This window comes from Cydia splendana, chromosome 13, assembly GCF_910591565.1.
Source record: "Cydia splendana chromosome 13, ilCydSple1.2, whole genome shotgun sequence".
Lineage (NCBI taxonomy): Eukaryota > Metazoa > Arthropoda > Insecta > Lepidoptera > Tortricidae > Cydia > Cydia splendana.
This window is the reverse complement of record NC_085972.1, coordinates 7064355-7080618: the sequence shown is the minus strand read 5'-3', so window position 1 is coordinate 7080618 and position 16264 is coordinate 7064355. Positions and strand designations below refer to the sequence as shown.

Here is a 16264-nt window from a genome sequence, read left to right as displayed (position 1 = left end):
TTACATTACATTCCTCGCGCAGATTTAGAATTGTCTCAAGGGCTACATGGACGTGATTTAGTTATCCAACATCTTATGACATTTCGCGAGTACAAAGTCAGGGTGACATTTGAACAGATAATGTATGTTTACTTACATCATTTATTTCTGAAAAAACTCTGAATAAAGGTATAACTACTTGACTTAATAATCTTAGTTATAAAATACTTATTTTAATTTTTAACAAGCAGAACCCACCCATATAGTGGAAAGATTGGCTTGCTATGGATGAGGTCTTGGTGGCTCAGATGGCAGAGCGCTGGAGTATCGATCCAGAGGCCGTGAGTTCAAGTCTCAACCAAGACAGTAATTTTTCCACTTTAAAATTTATAAAGTACTTCTCCCAAAATGTCAGTAGGAATCACGGCGACAAATCGACAATAGGTATATACCTACCTACGCCTTTGCAGATTGTACCACCATATTCAAACAAACAAAAGTAGGTAAGCTCTTGGTTTCTAACCATCTTACAATCAAACATTATATATATATATATATATATATATATAAATATATATTGCTAACTCGGGGCACGACTTATTAATGTATATTTATGCATTTGCTCATTGGAAATCCTCTATTACAGTAAAGAGGTTCGATATCATGTCTAATAACGAGCCCCTAAAGGCAAGGTAATAAACTTTATTAAATAACATCACTTCACGTGCCCCGAGTTAAGACACGTATGCCTATTATATTAGTACTTATCGAAAGAGCCCGTTATTCTGAATAGAATTAACATAAACATTCCCAAATTGGACAATAATCATTAATATACAGGAGTGTGTCTGCAAGCTTGTTGAAATCTTACTTTAAGTATCAGTGAAAAACATACAATAACAACATTACAAATTAACAATACTACAATAAACGAATCACCTAAAATTTTAAATAAAATAACCCTTCTACAAAAACAACTTCTACAATATCGCTATCAAACTTGCAACAGTTTTTAGGGTTCCGTACCCAAAAGGTAAAACGGGACCCTATTACTAAGACTTCGCTGTCCGTCCGTCTGTCCGTCCGTCCGTCCGTCCGTCCGTCCGTCTGTCTGTCACCAGGCTGTATCTCACGAACCGTGATAGCTAGACAGTTGAAATTTTCACAGATGATGTATTTCTGTTGCCGCTATAACAACAAATACTAAAAACAGAATAAAATAAAGATTTAAATGGGGCTCCCATACAACAAACGTGATTTTTGACCAAAGTTAAGCAACGTCGGGCGTGGTCAGTACTTGGATGGGTGACCGTTTTTTTTTTGCATTTTTTTCCGTTTTTTTTTCATTATGGTACGGAACCCTTCGTGCGCGAGTCCGACTCGCACTTGACCGGTTTTTTATTTCCTCACTGTAAAATACTACAATAAACGAATCACCGAAAATTAAAAAAAAAACCGGGCAATCGCGAGTCGTACTCGCGCACGAAGGGTTCCGTACCATAATGCAAAAAAAAAACGAAAAAATAAGCAAAAAAAAACGGTCACCCATCCAAGTACTGACCACTCCCGACGTTGCTTAACTTTGGTCAAAAATCACGTTTGTTTTATGGGAGCCCCATTTAAATCTTTATTTTATTCTGTTTTTAGTATTTGTTGTTATAGCGGCAACAGAAATACATCATCTGTGAAAATTTCAACTGTCTAGCTATCACGGTTCGTGAGATACAGCCTGGTGACAGACAGATGGACGGACGGACGGACTGACGGACGGACGGACGGACGGACAGCGAAGTCTTAGTAATAGGGTCCCGTTTTACCCTTTGGGTACGGAACCCTAAAAACAACATCGCTATCAAACTTGCAACAACTCTTATTTCCTCACTGTAACATACTGTTAAATCTAAGGTAGGCGCATTATCATGATAAAGGTCAAGCAATATCTCTAATGGAGTAGTAAGCTGAATTGGATTAGACGCGAGCATGTACCGTTTGGATTACTATTACATTTAATCCACATATACATTAAAGTTATTAAAAAGCTTTTCCTTGTTATTTTTTCTACCTGAGATTTGTCGGAGAGACGAGTAGAGAATAGACATGAGGAATTTATCGAACTATCAAGTGAAAAAAAAAACGCGAATGTGTGCATTTTTGCAGAATTTATTTTCGTTGCTAATAATATTTGGGAAGATTTATAATAAATCGGACATCACAATCACTAAAAAAATACTAAATAACACAAGTAAAAAAAGCTTATAACGACGCTTACCGAATCGTACTTATTGTTGTTTCAAAAGTGGTCGCATTTTGACGCAAACTGAAATTTAATAAACAGCTACTTAGGTAGGTATTTGAGATTCTGACTGTTCCTTTTTTACAACTCAGCGGACTGAAAATTCAGATTAATTATATTACATACTTTATATTTATTCATGTGCAAATTTAAGCTTACGCGATACAGCCCCGTTTTAGTTTAATATAACCCTTCAGTGCCGAATAACATTTTTAAGTTTTTGTAAATTAGTTTTTAACATACATTTCAGAATTGATCGATTCAATCACATTTCTTTTCCAGATGCGATGTTCGGAATGCGACACGTCATGGTTCTTCTGCTGTTCCTATCCACAACTGTCGCCTACGCAACACGAGTTAGCATGAGCATGGCCATCGTGGCCATGACCAGTTCCAACGACTATGGTTACCCAGTGAGTCAAATTTGTATTGGCTATGAAACGAAAAGAAATCTTTATTTTCAGGCAACTATTGGCACATAGATTAGATATATAAGTACCTACCTAAATACCTTACAACTAGCATACATATTTTACAATTATCTTAAAAACTACACACACTTTAACTGCGATGCGTTTCGTAACCCTGCTGTGTCAGGTAGAGATGGGTAACTTACCCGGTAAATACCCGATATTTACCTACCCGCTGGTAAATACGCGGGTATTTTCGTTTTTCTTCTTTAATTTGATGTGTTTAATGGTATGTGAGTATAAATAAGATTAATTTAAGTATTTTTTTATAATGTTACATAAAATGTATGATCAAACTAATTACGAAAAGGTTGCTATGAGGTGAAGTTCGATTTTAACATATCAGTCCAATTATGAAAATCGTGTAAAATCATTCCATGGCTTCCGGAAATGTTTTAAAACGCTTTTAAATACATTAGAAGGATGAAAATAAGAACTATGGGTTAATTATTTAAAAAAAAATGTGCAGTATCACAACTTGGGAAGCTCATAAGTCAAATACAATTTAGTTTTAGGACAAAAATGTATATAACCTTTTTTGTAGAAAATTATTTCTACTTTAGTTTGTACATACAACACTTTTCGATATTTTAATAACAAAACTTCCGTGAGACACAGACATATTAAATAGCATAATATTAAGAGCGAGCGTTTTTCGACTTAAAATACGTGAGTGACCCGTTTTTAATATAACTTTTCGATATTAATGACAGATTCCAAGAAATATTAAAAAGGTCAGTTTTACCCCCATCCCCCAACCACACCCTCCGCCGACCGAAGTTGAAATGTGTATTATCAACGTATAAGTACGATAATTTACTCAAATCTAAAAAAAATCTCTTATGACGGCCTTTTTTAAATATTTATCAAAATTGTACTAAAAATTCCTTAGTTACAACTACAGGTTTCACTAAACCATTTCATTTTAAATGACACACAATAATTACAACCATTAACTCGGTTTATATCTCCACTGTAACACAAATCGACATGTGCAACAAGAAATGAATCTACCCGTCCATTTGGGTAGATACGGGTAAATACCGGGTAGATGGGTATTTACCGGGTATTAACATACATTAACCTACCTTCCTATTACCTGGGTGGGTAAATTGGGTAAATACCCGCGACCCATCCCTAGTGTCAGTCTGCCGGCCGCGGAACCGCCGCGCAGTTACCTATCTCATTATTCCAGAGATTCACATAAACATTCTATATTTCAATAATAAACATACATGTTCAAATTTCCGCGTCATATTATTTGTTATGGTGTTTACAGAGTAAATATCGAGTTTAGAAAGCAAAATGTTTTATAAAAATGCCAGATATTTCTACGAAAATGAATGACAAAAGGTCACTCAAATGAATAACACGTGTATCAGGCGGTTCGAAAATAGGAATAAGTACATAAAGAGAACAATCTTTCCTCAGACAGCGAGTGAAAACAGATTTTCTTTGAGTGTATTAAATATCATCATTCACTTGCGCAGCATGTTTTATTTTATGTTATATATTATAGGACATTCTTACACAGATTGACTAAGTCCCACAGTAAGCTCAAGAAGGCTTGTGTTGTGGGTACTCAGACAACGATATACAGACTGATTCAGGAGACGTGAGCAGGACTAACACTGCGCATTTCGTAAATTATAAGCAACTGTTTCGTATCATTATTAGTGAGGTTAACGTTAATTTTCTAGTCGTGTTGAAAAAAAAAGTTATTAATTTATTTACGACATGCACGGTCACCCTAAAATTAGAATACTAAACTACCGATATTCTGTGTCAAATTGAATGTCATCACTGTCATCACGGTCTGGTTACTTTTGAAAACTCGTATCTCACTCAAGTTTGACAGTTTATTTTCTTCGTAATCAAAACTGCTGTCATTACATTAAGGTTTTGTTTATTAATTAGGTCTTGTAGCGTGACCATGATTGTAGAGAATTAAATTTGCCCTCACCAAAAAGTTAAAAAATAGGAAAATTGTGGTTGTTTCACCTAAATACGACGGTGATCGATCAAATATCAGTTACTGAGTGTGCAGGATTAGTCCTGCTCACGTCTCATGAATCACCGTGTATATAATGTATAAATACTTAAATACATAGGAAACAACCATGACTTAGGAACAAATATCTGTGTCATCACACAAATAATATCACACAAAGGGATTCGAACCCAGGACCATCGGCTTCACATGCAGGGTCAGCGGAAGGTGCTGGGCTTAAAATACGGCGTTGCGTGAACAAGAGATTTCCTTTGGCAGGATTGGTCCTTAGGACCCAAGGATGGATTTAAGAAGTGGAACCACCGAGATTTTTGATGTAAATTCTAGGGGGGGGGGGGGGGCTCTCAAGTTTGTCTTGATATCTATATTATTTAAGCTACTAGGCCACGTTTGGTATCGTTTTCGTATAAATCGGGGATGCCGAATTTATTTATGATATCATAATGACACCATTCCGAAGTAAAAACACATAAAATATGAAAAAATACTTTTTTTATATTCCTCTTCACGCTTAAACCGCTAAACCAATTTAGTTAAAATTTGGTACAGAGATAGATCGAGTCCCAGGGAATAACATAGCATACTTTTAATCTCAAAAATCATCCCTTAAGGGTGTGAAAAGGGAGGTGGAAATTTGTATGGGGATTCAAGAACCGCTGAACCGATTTAAATAATATTTGGTATAGATATATTTTGAGTTCCGGGGAAGAACATAGGATAGTTTTTACTAAAAAAAATATCTTAAAAGTGAAAAGGAAGGTGTAGGATTGTATGGGGAATCAATAACGGCTGCACCGATTTAGATGTAATCTATGTCCGCATCTTTGATTTAGTTGAAAATAATACTAAACTTGACATAGAACCTAAACTTAAAAAAATATTAACCTCAGACGTCGCCGACGCTTAAAACCCCCACCTGCTTCAAAAATCTGGGTGCCTCCACTGCTTAAATACATTTTAGGAACACAAAGATTAATTCTGCCAAAGGAAATTTCTTATTCAGTGAACGCCGTAGTTGACCTTTTTATGGCCTGTGCACATTCGACTACTAGGCCAGACCGGTCGACAATGTTTTTCTCTTCCATACCTCTCTGTCGCCCGTCATCTCATTATTCACATCATTTCTCACACAGTCCATCCACCTTTTCCTCGTACCTCCCTCCACATTCATTCTTTCAGTGTATTATTTTCAGTGTATCAAATTCTTTGAGTGTATTATGGCTCCTCTACACGATGGGCCAACGCCGGCCACTCCAAGGGACGCATTTATGCGTTAGAGGGAGCAAGTGATATTGCTATCTCATTCTACCGCATGGCTGCGTTCCTTGGAGTGGCCAGCGCAGGCCCATCGTGCAGAGGAGCCAATAAATATAAGCTATATGACTAGTGGCTCTGTGAGCTGTAGACCTCGCGAGCAGAGCTTGAAATAACATGGTGCTAAGAGCTTTAAATACACCGTGTTTTTTTTTGATTTCCGTTAATTTCAAGGGTGCATTCCTGAGCTTAAATCAAGTAACTTTCTCAAAGACACCGATGTTCTAATTAAGTCCATTTCGGAGATAATCCATAATTTATTTTTTTACTATAAGGCCTCTACAAGCGTGTACACTTGCCTTAGGGCCGGCTTACATATTGATTAGTGTTTAGAATGAGTTCATACATTTGCTACTAAACTTAAGTACAATCTCGGTCGATTGATGTACGAAATGACATTGATATGTCACAGATTTAAATTGTTTGGTTGAGTTAAATGTAATGCCCGTGTTACAACAACGCTATATGCTACATTTAATTACTTTTTAAACAAAAAAAAAAAACAAAAAAGAAAACAAAAAGAAAACAAAAAAAATTTTTTTTTTTGAAAATTAACTATGCCATTTAGTTCTTATAAACGTACTTAACTATACCCCGAAGTTAACGGAATTCAATAAAAACACGGTGTATAGTAAATTAAAGAAAAACAATACGAAATTTATGTGTAAAAAAATACAAAAAGTTATAATACTTATAATATCCCAGCATACAATTACTGGGGATCGAACCCAGACCCTCTGTGCAAACAGAAAAAGCGAACGTTTACAAACTGAGCCAAATAGTTCTTAGATGGGTTGACGAAATTTAGCTACTCCTTCTCAAATTAAAATTAGTTAAAATTAAATATCTAAATACCGCCTAAACCAGCGATAATTTTTTTCTGCATTTTTTGCTATTAACTCTGTAAACATGTCTCAAAAAGAAAAAAGTCTTATGATATCGATACGACTATTTGTTTAGGCGCCAGGTATCACGACTCCGCCATTTTTAAAAATTTCCAAAAACCGGATTGACAAAAAATTTTTATTTAGTCATAAAATTCGGTCACAAAATTTCACGAGAATCGGTTAAGAATTGCGACCTGTAGAGGAGAACATCCGGACATACGAAAGCAAAATGCCCGAGTCAAAACGTAGACCTTCGCTTCGCTTCGGTCAATTATAATAATAACACTAAAAAAAGTAAACCCTGACTTTTCCTAGGTTTTCGAGTGGGAGCGCAGCATCCAAGACCTGATCCTGTCATCATTCTTCTGGGGCTACATAGTGCTGCAGATTCCGGCGGGCATGATAGCCGGAAAGTTCGGGGGCAAGAACCTCATTCTGACTGCGATGCTGTCCAACGGTCTCGTCAATCTGTTCGTGCCGTATGCTGCTCAAAAGGTATTGGAACAAGCTAAACTCATGCTCACAGCAACATTGTTTAGTTAGGAGTGATTGCTATTGGTGCGCTGGTGCGCTTAATGGAGTTCCTCATTATACAGGATGGCTTTGAATAGCCCGACGTTATGCTTAAAGGATGACTCACGCTAGACCGGGCCGTGTCCGGGCCGGGGCGTCCGACATGTAGTTTTCTATGACGGTGGACGGTGATCACGTGGTGCTTTCCATAGAAAACGAAGCTCCGGAAGCTTCGGCCCGGACACAGCCGGGTCTGACGAGAGCCATCCTTTATTGGACAACGCGTATTCCTGGCGAAAATGTAAGATAATATATGTGAGTACCTATTAATACAATACATACTCGTACAGTGAAGAAAATTCTTAGCGGTTACTGAAGTCCAAAATCCAAGTAGAGACTTATTTCCCAGCAGTGGGAAGTAAATATGCTGATGATGATGATGATGAAAATAGCCAATGTACAAATCTTAAAATGTATCCTAAGTAATTAATTATTCATTAATTACTTGTATCCAAGACAACGTTTAATAAAGGAGTAATCACCGAATCAATCTTGACTTAACTTGCGGGCGAAAACAAATGACAGCAATTTGTTAAAAGAAACCCCTCCAAAAGAAATGTACTAAAACAATTTTGCCGCCGGCAGTATTCGAAAATCAATGAAAACATTTCAAATTTGACTCTTAAGTCATGGGAATAAGTTTCAATAGAAGTTGACGAATATTTTTCGAGATACAAATTATTCGTTGCTTTTTCAACATTCCTGAGATGAATTGGAAGAGGTCTATCACAGTTTATAAGGAGGCGACATTTCTAGGAGATTAGTGCTTGTTGTTGGATATAATTGTATATAATCAGATTGTATTGTATTTTGCGGCGGCGTCGTTCCCATTGACTTTTTTGACAAAAATTTTGGATTATATTTTGATAAATCTTTCATTCGGCATAACGACTTATAACCAAAGATTTTTAGGTTAGTTATATATAATTATATTGCTAGCATGAATTACTCGAAAAGCGATGAATATATTTGAATATATTAAAAAAAATCATCGGCAATTAAAATTTACTAGATCAAAACTAGTGATGGTACCGGAAACTTGGACAAAGTTCTGGTAATGGACCATCCGTTACCAGACTTGGTCCCTGTTTCCGGACGTAAATGTTGACAATATAGTAGGTTTATCTTCTTCGACCTAGCGTTTTCCCGGCCTAGCGCCAGGGTCCGCTTTCCTGCTCAGTCTTCTCCACTTTCCCGCCCTTTGACTTTGCCCGGTCTTCGGCATCTTCGGGTGTGAGATTGTTCTCTCCCATGTCCGCTGTTACGACGTCCAGCCAGCGCTTCTTAGGCCTACCGCGTGATCTAGGGCCTTGGACAGTGAGATTGAGGCATCTATTTCCGATATATATCTATATGTAAATTAAATTAGTGTAAACTTGAGTAAAATTGCTACCGAAATTATCTAATATCTCAAAAATTGGCGGACTTATTTACACAATGTTGAGCTCTATTTTGAAAATTTAATACCTATTGTTATTAGCGGAAGGTGCTGGGGGTGGGATACGGCGTTGCGTGAACAAGATATTTCCTTTGGTAAGATTGGTCCTTAGGACCCAAGGATGGATTTAAGAAGTGGGGCCACCGAGATTTTTGATGTAAATTTTTAGGGGGAGGGCTCTCAACTTGATCTTGATATCTATGTCATTTAAATTACTAGGCCAAGTTTAGTATCGTTTTCGTATAAATCGGGGATGCCGAATTCATTTATGATATCATAATGACACCATTCCGAAGTAAAAACAAATAAAATATAAAAAAAATACTTTTTTTTTAATTCCTCTTCACGCCTAAACCGCTAAACCAATTTAGTTAAAATTTGGTACAGAGATAGTTTCAGTCCCAGGAAATAACATAGCATACTTTTAATCTCAAAAATCATCCCTTAAGGGTGTGAAAAGGGAGGTGGAAATTTGTATGGGGATCCAATAACCGCTGAACCGATTTAGATAAAATTTGGTATAGAGATATTTTGAGTCCCGGGAAGAACATAGGATAGTTTTTATTCAAAAAAAAATCTCTCAAAAGTGAAAAGGAAGGTGTAAGATTGTATGGGAAATCAATAACGGCTGAACCGATTGAGATGTAATCTATGTCTACATCTTTGATTTAGTTGAAAATGATACTAAACTTGACATAGAAACTATACTTAAAAAAATATTAACCTCAGACGTCACCGACCCTTAAAACCCCCCCAACCCTCACCTGCATCAAAAATCTGGGTGGCTCCACTTCTTAAATACATTTTAGGAACACAAAGATTGATTCTACCAAAGGAAATCTCTTATACAGTGAACGCCGTATTTGACCTTTTTATGACTTGAGCACACTCCACTATATCGTGCCTACAATTTTATTCGTATTCGCAAAAACGGTTACTAACAACGTTTCTGTTTGGATGGTAAACAGATTCAGGAGCTCCATCAATTACAGGTGTATGTTGACTATATTATATTATATGGCTTGCTTGGATTGCTGGGCGAAAGTTACTAGGACAATAGTTATCATTGCGGTATTTTTCACTACGAAATATTTTCGGGAAACAAACATTTCCATTGGTACATCACTAGTTCCACCAGCGCCGGCAGGGTTTGCCATTTTCAAATTCAGTTTTGTTTTTTCAGGGTGGATGGGTAGCGGTTTGCGTTTGCCGTATTCTCATGGGTCTTACTCAGGGTCTGCTGTATCCGAGTCTACACGGTTTGCTCGGCCAATGGTCACCAGTGTCTGAAAGAAGTCGTATGGGGACCATAGTATATGCAGGTAACTTACGAATGTATGATATAATTATTTATTTATTTTATTTTATTTTTTATTTGTTAGCCTGTTGTGCCCCACTGCTGGGCAAAGGCCTCCCTCTCTTTCTTCCACGCGTCTCGTTCTATGGCAATATTAGGCCAATCTTTCCGAAAGACGTCGAGATCGTGCCGCCACCTCCTTCTAGGTCTGCCGTGCCGCCGCACTATGTTTGGTGTCCACTCGGTAGTTTTCTTGGCCCACAAGTCGTTTGGCATACGGCAGATGTGTCCGGCCCAGTCCCATTTAAGCTTGGCGGCTGTCAGGGCTACGTCGGCTACTTTGGTTTGGTTTATATAATTATAGAAACTATTAAATTCCAAGACTATAGAGTTGCTTATATGCGTATTGCATAGGTATTTCTAGTTGAAAGCGGCTTCATTAAACATTATCAAATATTAATTAGGTACCTAAGTAAGTACTTAATTAAATCCATTCAATTGATGATACTTAAGCAAATTAGGTAGGAAATGATAGTTACACGAAAACATACAATCCATACTAGTCATCATCCAAGAGAGAGTCCGGTCCATAATTCTTATATATAAGTAAATATTTTAGGACGAAATATCTTTGTACTTAACTCCTTTTCCTGAAAAAATACTCGCAATGCAAGATCTTCAGAAATCCTGACGTATTGTAAACTGACTGCATTTTGTTGTTTTTTTATAATATACAAATATTACGTGCAAGGCTAGTTACCATAATCTAATAAAATTAATTACCTAATATTGTGCTGTTAATAATGATGATGTTTGATTAATACAATGCTATTAAAATCCTTAGTCGACGTCGTCCTCCTGAACAAGCTGTTCTGAGTGTTCTGTGACCACATCGCATTTTTGGTTTTCGGCACAATTATTTTATTTACAAAAGAATGGCCAATCAGCTATAACCGACCATTTTTTTTTCAGGAGCTCAACTAGGCACTATAATCGAGATGATGTCAGCCGGAGTGCTCTCAGCAAGCAGGTGGGGCTGGCCTTCGGTTTACTACGTCACGGGCATCTCCTGCCTGGGCTGGTCTCTTTTGTGGATCATCTTCGGAGCCTCTACGCCGGGTATGAGCCGATGGATTTCGAAGGAGGAGAGAAAGTATATCGAGACAAATACTGCTTCGGCCGACATTAGTGAAGCCAAGGTAAAAAAAATTGTTCATACTTAGATTTCTAAGATTAATAACAAACTTCCATGAGACACAGATATAATTATTATATATTGAGAACGCGTCACTCACGTATTTTAAGTCGAAAAACGCCATGTTTTACTCCGTACCGAGGAGTGTCATCAGGAGCTTGCGTTGACGGTGACGGACCGGCGCAGACTGCGGACCGACATGTCGAGCGTTTTTCGGCTTAAAATACGTGACGTGAGTGACCCGTTCTCAATATATTTGATATTTCTAAGATATCTAAAAATAAGCAAGATTCCTGGCAGCATGCGATTGCTGGTGTTAATTTTTGAACTTTCAAAAAATATTATTCGTACGAATAAATAATCACTTTAAACACTCGCGTTTTGTACACATAATTAATTACACAAACGGGTCTACCGCGATACAATTTCATTGTTTTTACCTTTAATTCTGACGTTTCAGCTGAGTTGCACCAGCTGTGGTCACGGAAAGACTGACGTCCCAACAAATGTCAACGGAGATATTAATAAAACACCACTAAACTACCCGAAATTAGTTTATAAAAATGAATTGTTGTTGTTGTTGTATGTTTAGGAATTAAAGGTAAAAACAATGAAATTATATCGCGGTAGACCCGTTTGTGTAATTAAATATATGAATAAATTATCATTATCAGGTGCATGCAATTAAGTTAAATAGTGGTAAAAACATTTATTTACATACAAGATATATACAGTGATGAAATTACTAACTACTAACTACTACTAATAAATGAAATTAATAACTAGCTTAAATCTAAAATAGGCCCTTGAGTCATTGTATCAAGGATGCTGGCGACATTTCCTCGCTGTATCACAAAGCTGATACGTTGTGCGAGAAAGCTTCCAGGCCAGCTCTTACCAGCTTCCAGGTCACCAGATACGTCAACTAGACGCTTCGCGATTATAGTTAGATTTAAAGATACGGATAAATATAACAGGATTATTATAGTTGTATAAATAAATAAGAAGAAAGAAACAAATAAAATAAGTTTTAACAAGACAAGTCTTTTTTTTAGAAAATGGTGACCCCATGGAAGAGCATTTGGAGTTCACTTCCATTCTGGGCTATCCTACTCGCTCACAGCGGACAGAGTCTTGGTTTCTGGACGCTCCTTACTGAAATGCCTTCCTACATGGCAAAGGTTCTTGGGGTCGACATTAAAAGCGTGAGTTTCTTAAATGTGTATCAATTAAAAAATATATATTTCGTGATAAATTTAGTTATTGTTGATTATTATCCAAGTTGTTTTTTTTATTACAAATGCCAAAATAGTTTCTTCTTAATTTAATTTTTAAAATGTTTGCTTTTCAGAATGGAATCTTGTCTGCGCTTCCCTATGTTGCGATGTACATCCTCAGTTTCATCTTCAGCTGGTCGGCGGACTTCCTTATCAACAGAAACATTTGTTCAGTTTCCACTACACGAAAAATCTTTAATACTATTGGTATGATTAATTAATAGTTAACATTACTACACTTGATTATGTACTATTTTTTAATTAGAATAAGGTAAGCCTTTGACACCAATCTCACCTGCTGGTAAGTGCCGAATGCAGTCTACCTACTACTAGATACTTTAAAGCAAATGGATGAATCCCGATATATTATTCGAAAAATTTTGTAACATTGAAAAATAAACTTTGTATTTGCAAAACCGATGTATCTCTTTAGAATAAATGTGATTTTTTTTCCAGCATTCTGGGGGCCTGCAGCTGCATTGCTGATCCTCTCCTATCTTCCGGCAGGACACTTGACACTCGCGGTTGTAATTCTGACTTTCACTGTTGGATTAAACGGCGCTCACTACGTCGGTTTCTTAGTAAGGATAATATTCCAATTGTTGCATCTAGTAAACTTTCTAAAAATTGTGTAACCATTTCAGCTTCATTCTTCTCACTGACCTGTGTTTCTCTAAGTTGATCGTTAAGACTAGTTGTAAATATATTTCTATTGTTTTCCAGATCACACATATTGATATATCACCGAACTTTGCCAGTACCTTGATGGGTATTACAAATGGCGTTGGAAACATTTTCTCCATTCTAGCGCCTCTTAGTGTCTCAGCTGTTGTCAAAGATGAGGTAAATGCATAATTGCTACTTATGATGTGATCCTGCCCAAGGTTCCATAAAATAAATTAACTTATTTTTTAACAAACTAAAAGCTAAGAAAAATTACAGGGTCTCTTAATTCGAAAGGTAATTCTTACACATTGGGCTATTTCAATAGCTTGGGAATAAAGGTATTTTATAAATGATTATAAAAATAAATCTGCCGAGATTAAAAGTAAAATTTAATACTTACACAATCAGTTAATTTGGATCAATAGTTGCTTTAGCTCAATAGATACAATTGATCACTAAAGTATTAAGTATACAAAAGATACTAGGGTACATTGCTTCAAAAAAGGGAAAGGTAATGTTTAAACATTTCCATTTGAATTTAGTGCGTATGTGTTTATTGAAATTTGTTATTTTTAACGATTAAATGCATTTTGGAATACATAAATATAATATTTTATTATTTTTTAGACAAGCGCTTCGGAATGGCGGAAGGTATTCTTCATATCCATTGGTTTCTACTTCCTCAGTAATATGTTTTATGTCCTCTTCATGTCTGGCAACGTTCAACCATGGAATGAACCTATTACTGAAAATAATAGTTTGGGTAAGTTCACAATTTCAAAGTTAATAAAACAGTTCTTATAACAGGTATCAATAGCCAGTTTTCATTCATTGTGGTCTAAATTTTTCGTTTGGATAACTTATAGACTTTTGTATTTGATGCAGATTACTGAATCTGGTCCAATCGATTTGGTTTAACTTACAAAGTTATAAATGTTGTAGTATTTATTAAAAACAACACCTAGAGGAACCAATACAATGAACACAAGAAAAACCAACACACTATACGAGTAAGAATTTTCATTAAAATGATGTTTTTTTTTCACAGAAAAGGGAGTGAAAACTAAAGAAGATAAACCAGGAAAAAAGAATAGCAGTTCAAACTACGGAGAAGAGAAGTTTTAGAAATGTAGAGTTGTGTGAGTGTTAACTTATTTGTTAGCTGTGCTAGCTAGTCATGTTGTTTAATTGAATGTGAGAACCAATAGCTCAAAAATATCTATAAGCAAAAAGTGACAATAATATTTAAAAACCAAAAATATATCTGAATATTCTTTTATTAAATAACGTCAGTATAATTCACAAATCATTATTTTTTTCACATACTACAGTTGTTTCATATATCATTACATTATAGGTAATGATAACATTTACTGTAAATTATTAGTTTAATATTTTCCGTTAACAAACTTTTATAAAAAATTCGAAGGCGAAATAAGTAGTTTACAATAGGGTATTATACTGTATTTAAAATAAATTAGTTTACACCATGCATGAAATAAAGCACCAGATAATTATTAGAAAAACACAGATAGTAGTTATTTTTGAACACAAGTTCTATTTAATAAATCGGATAGAAATATAAAAAGCAGGTGAGTTGACCGTGACGTCACGATGTAATGTTTCATATAAATTCCATATTAGCAAATCATTTTGACAGTTATAAAAAAGTAACTGATTTGACTACTAGGAAAATACCCTATAATAAATAATCCTAAGTTTAGTACAAAGCTTACAATGCAAGCATAATAATATGATGTAATATGTATATATAAATCGAAGTAGATAACGAGCCACGTTAGTACAAAGTAGTACAAGATTTGTGTGCCATATGGCCTCGACATGTGTATCCTGCCTATCCTTACCTACGGCGCCCAAACATGGTCTCAAACTGAAACTGAAAAGTCCAGACTCAAGGTTTGCCAGAGAGCAATGGAACGCAGCATACTGGGTGTTCGTAGAACCGACCGTATTAGAAACACCGAACTGCGTTCCAAAACTGGCATTGTGGATGTGGGCATGAAGGCCGCAAAGCTGAAATGGGACTGGGCAGGGCACATCTGCCGAATGCACCCAGAACGCTGGGCTAAAGTATCCACGGACTGGATCCCACAGGATGGATCTCGGGGCAGAGGAAGACCCAAACGGAGATGGCGGGACAACCTAGATACATTCTGTGTGGAGTGGCGGGAGTGTGCATTAGACAGAGACAAGTGGCGGGAAAGAGGGGAGGCCTTTGCCCAGCAGTGGGACACACTAATAGGCTAAAGAAAAAAAAAAAAAAAAAAAAATGGCTAAATGAAGTGATACTGTTACCTAAGGTCGATGTGGTCAAATTCATCGGAGAGAAATTCAATACAATACGAATTATCACCTTTTTCTAATACCTAGACCACATACTCGACGAATGGCATGGGAAGTAGGCAGAGACGTAGTAAAATGTGGCCGCGCTACTCGTCGTCGGCCGCCATACTTCCCTCACTACTTCCCATACCACTCGTCGAGGCCGGGGTATACAAATACACTATTGTTAACTTCAATGATAAAATTTAACGTTTGCTTTTAGTAGGTATCAGCAGCCTAAAGCAGACGGATTTGGCCGCATTGACATGACATGTTTTAAATCTTTCAGTATGTTAAAAATTAAAGTACTGGATCTACGTTGCACAAATAAAACAAAGGTAACTCTTGATTTTAACATTTTTAAGAATGCTGCTGACACGGCTCCCTTTATTGAAAAGATAAACCAATTCCAAATGTATGTATTATATTGAAGTCACAATAGACATACTGTACAGCAAATTTTGTCATTTGGCTACGTTACAAGAGATGATTACCAACGCCACGTTTTTGGCGAGCCTTTG

General features: G+C 36.4%; 1 protein-coding gene across 1 annotated transcript in view; it reads left to right on the top strand.

The window, feature by feature from the left end:
• LOC134796367 (putative inorganic phosphate cotransporter) overlaps positions 1-15172 on the top strand; it is a 41156-nt gene extending 25984 nt beyond the window's left edge. Inside the window, exons 2-11 of the mRNA XM_063768539.1 lie at positions 2555-2685; positions 7270-7449; positions 10149-10287; positions 11235-11461; positions 12513-12662; positions 12809-12941; positions 13191-13315; positions 13458-13577; positions 14028-14163; positions 14449-15172. Of these exons, the coding sequence (XP_063624609.1) occupies positions 2555-2685; positions 7270-7449; positions 10149-10287; positions 11235-11461; positions 12513-12662; positions 12809-12941; positions 13191-13315; positions 13458-13577; positions 14028-14163; positions 14449-14525 (1418 nt within the window). The 3' untranslated portion in view covers positions 14526-15172. The remainder of the gene's footprint in view (positions 1-2554; positions 2686-7269; positions 7450-10148; positions 10288-11234; positions 11462-12512; positions 12663-12808; positions 12942-13190; positions 13316-13457; positions 13578-14027; positions 14164-14448) is intronic.
• The last annotated feature ends 1092 nt before the right edge of the window (positions 15173-16264 follow it).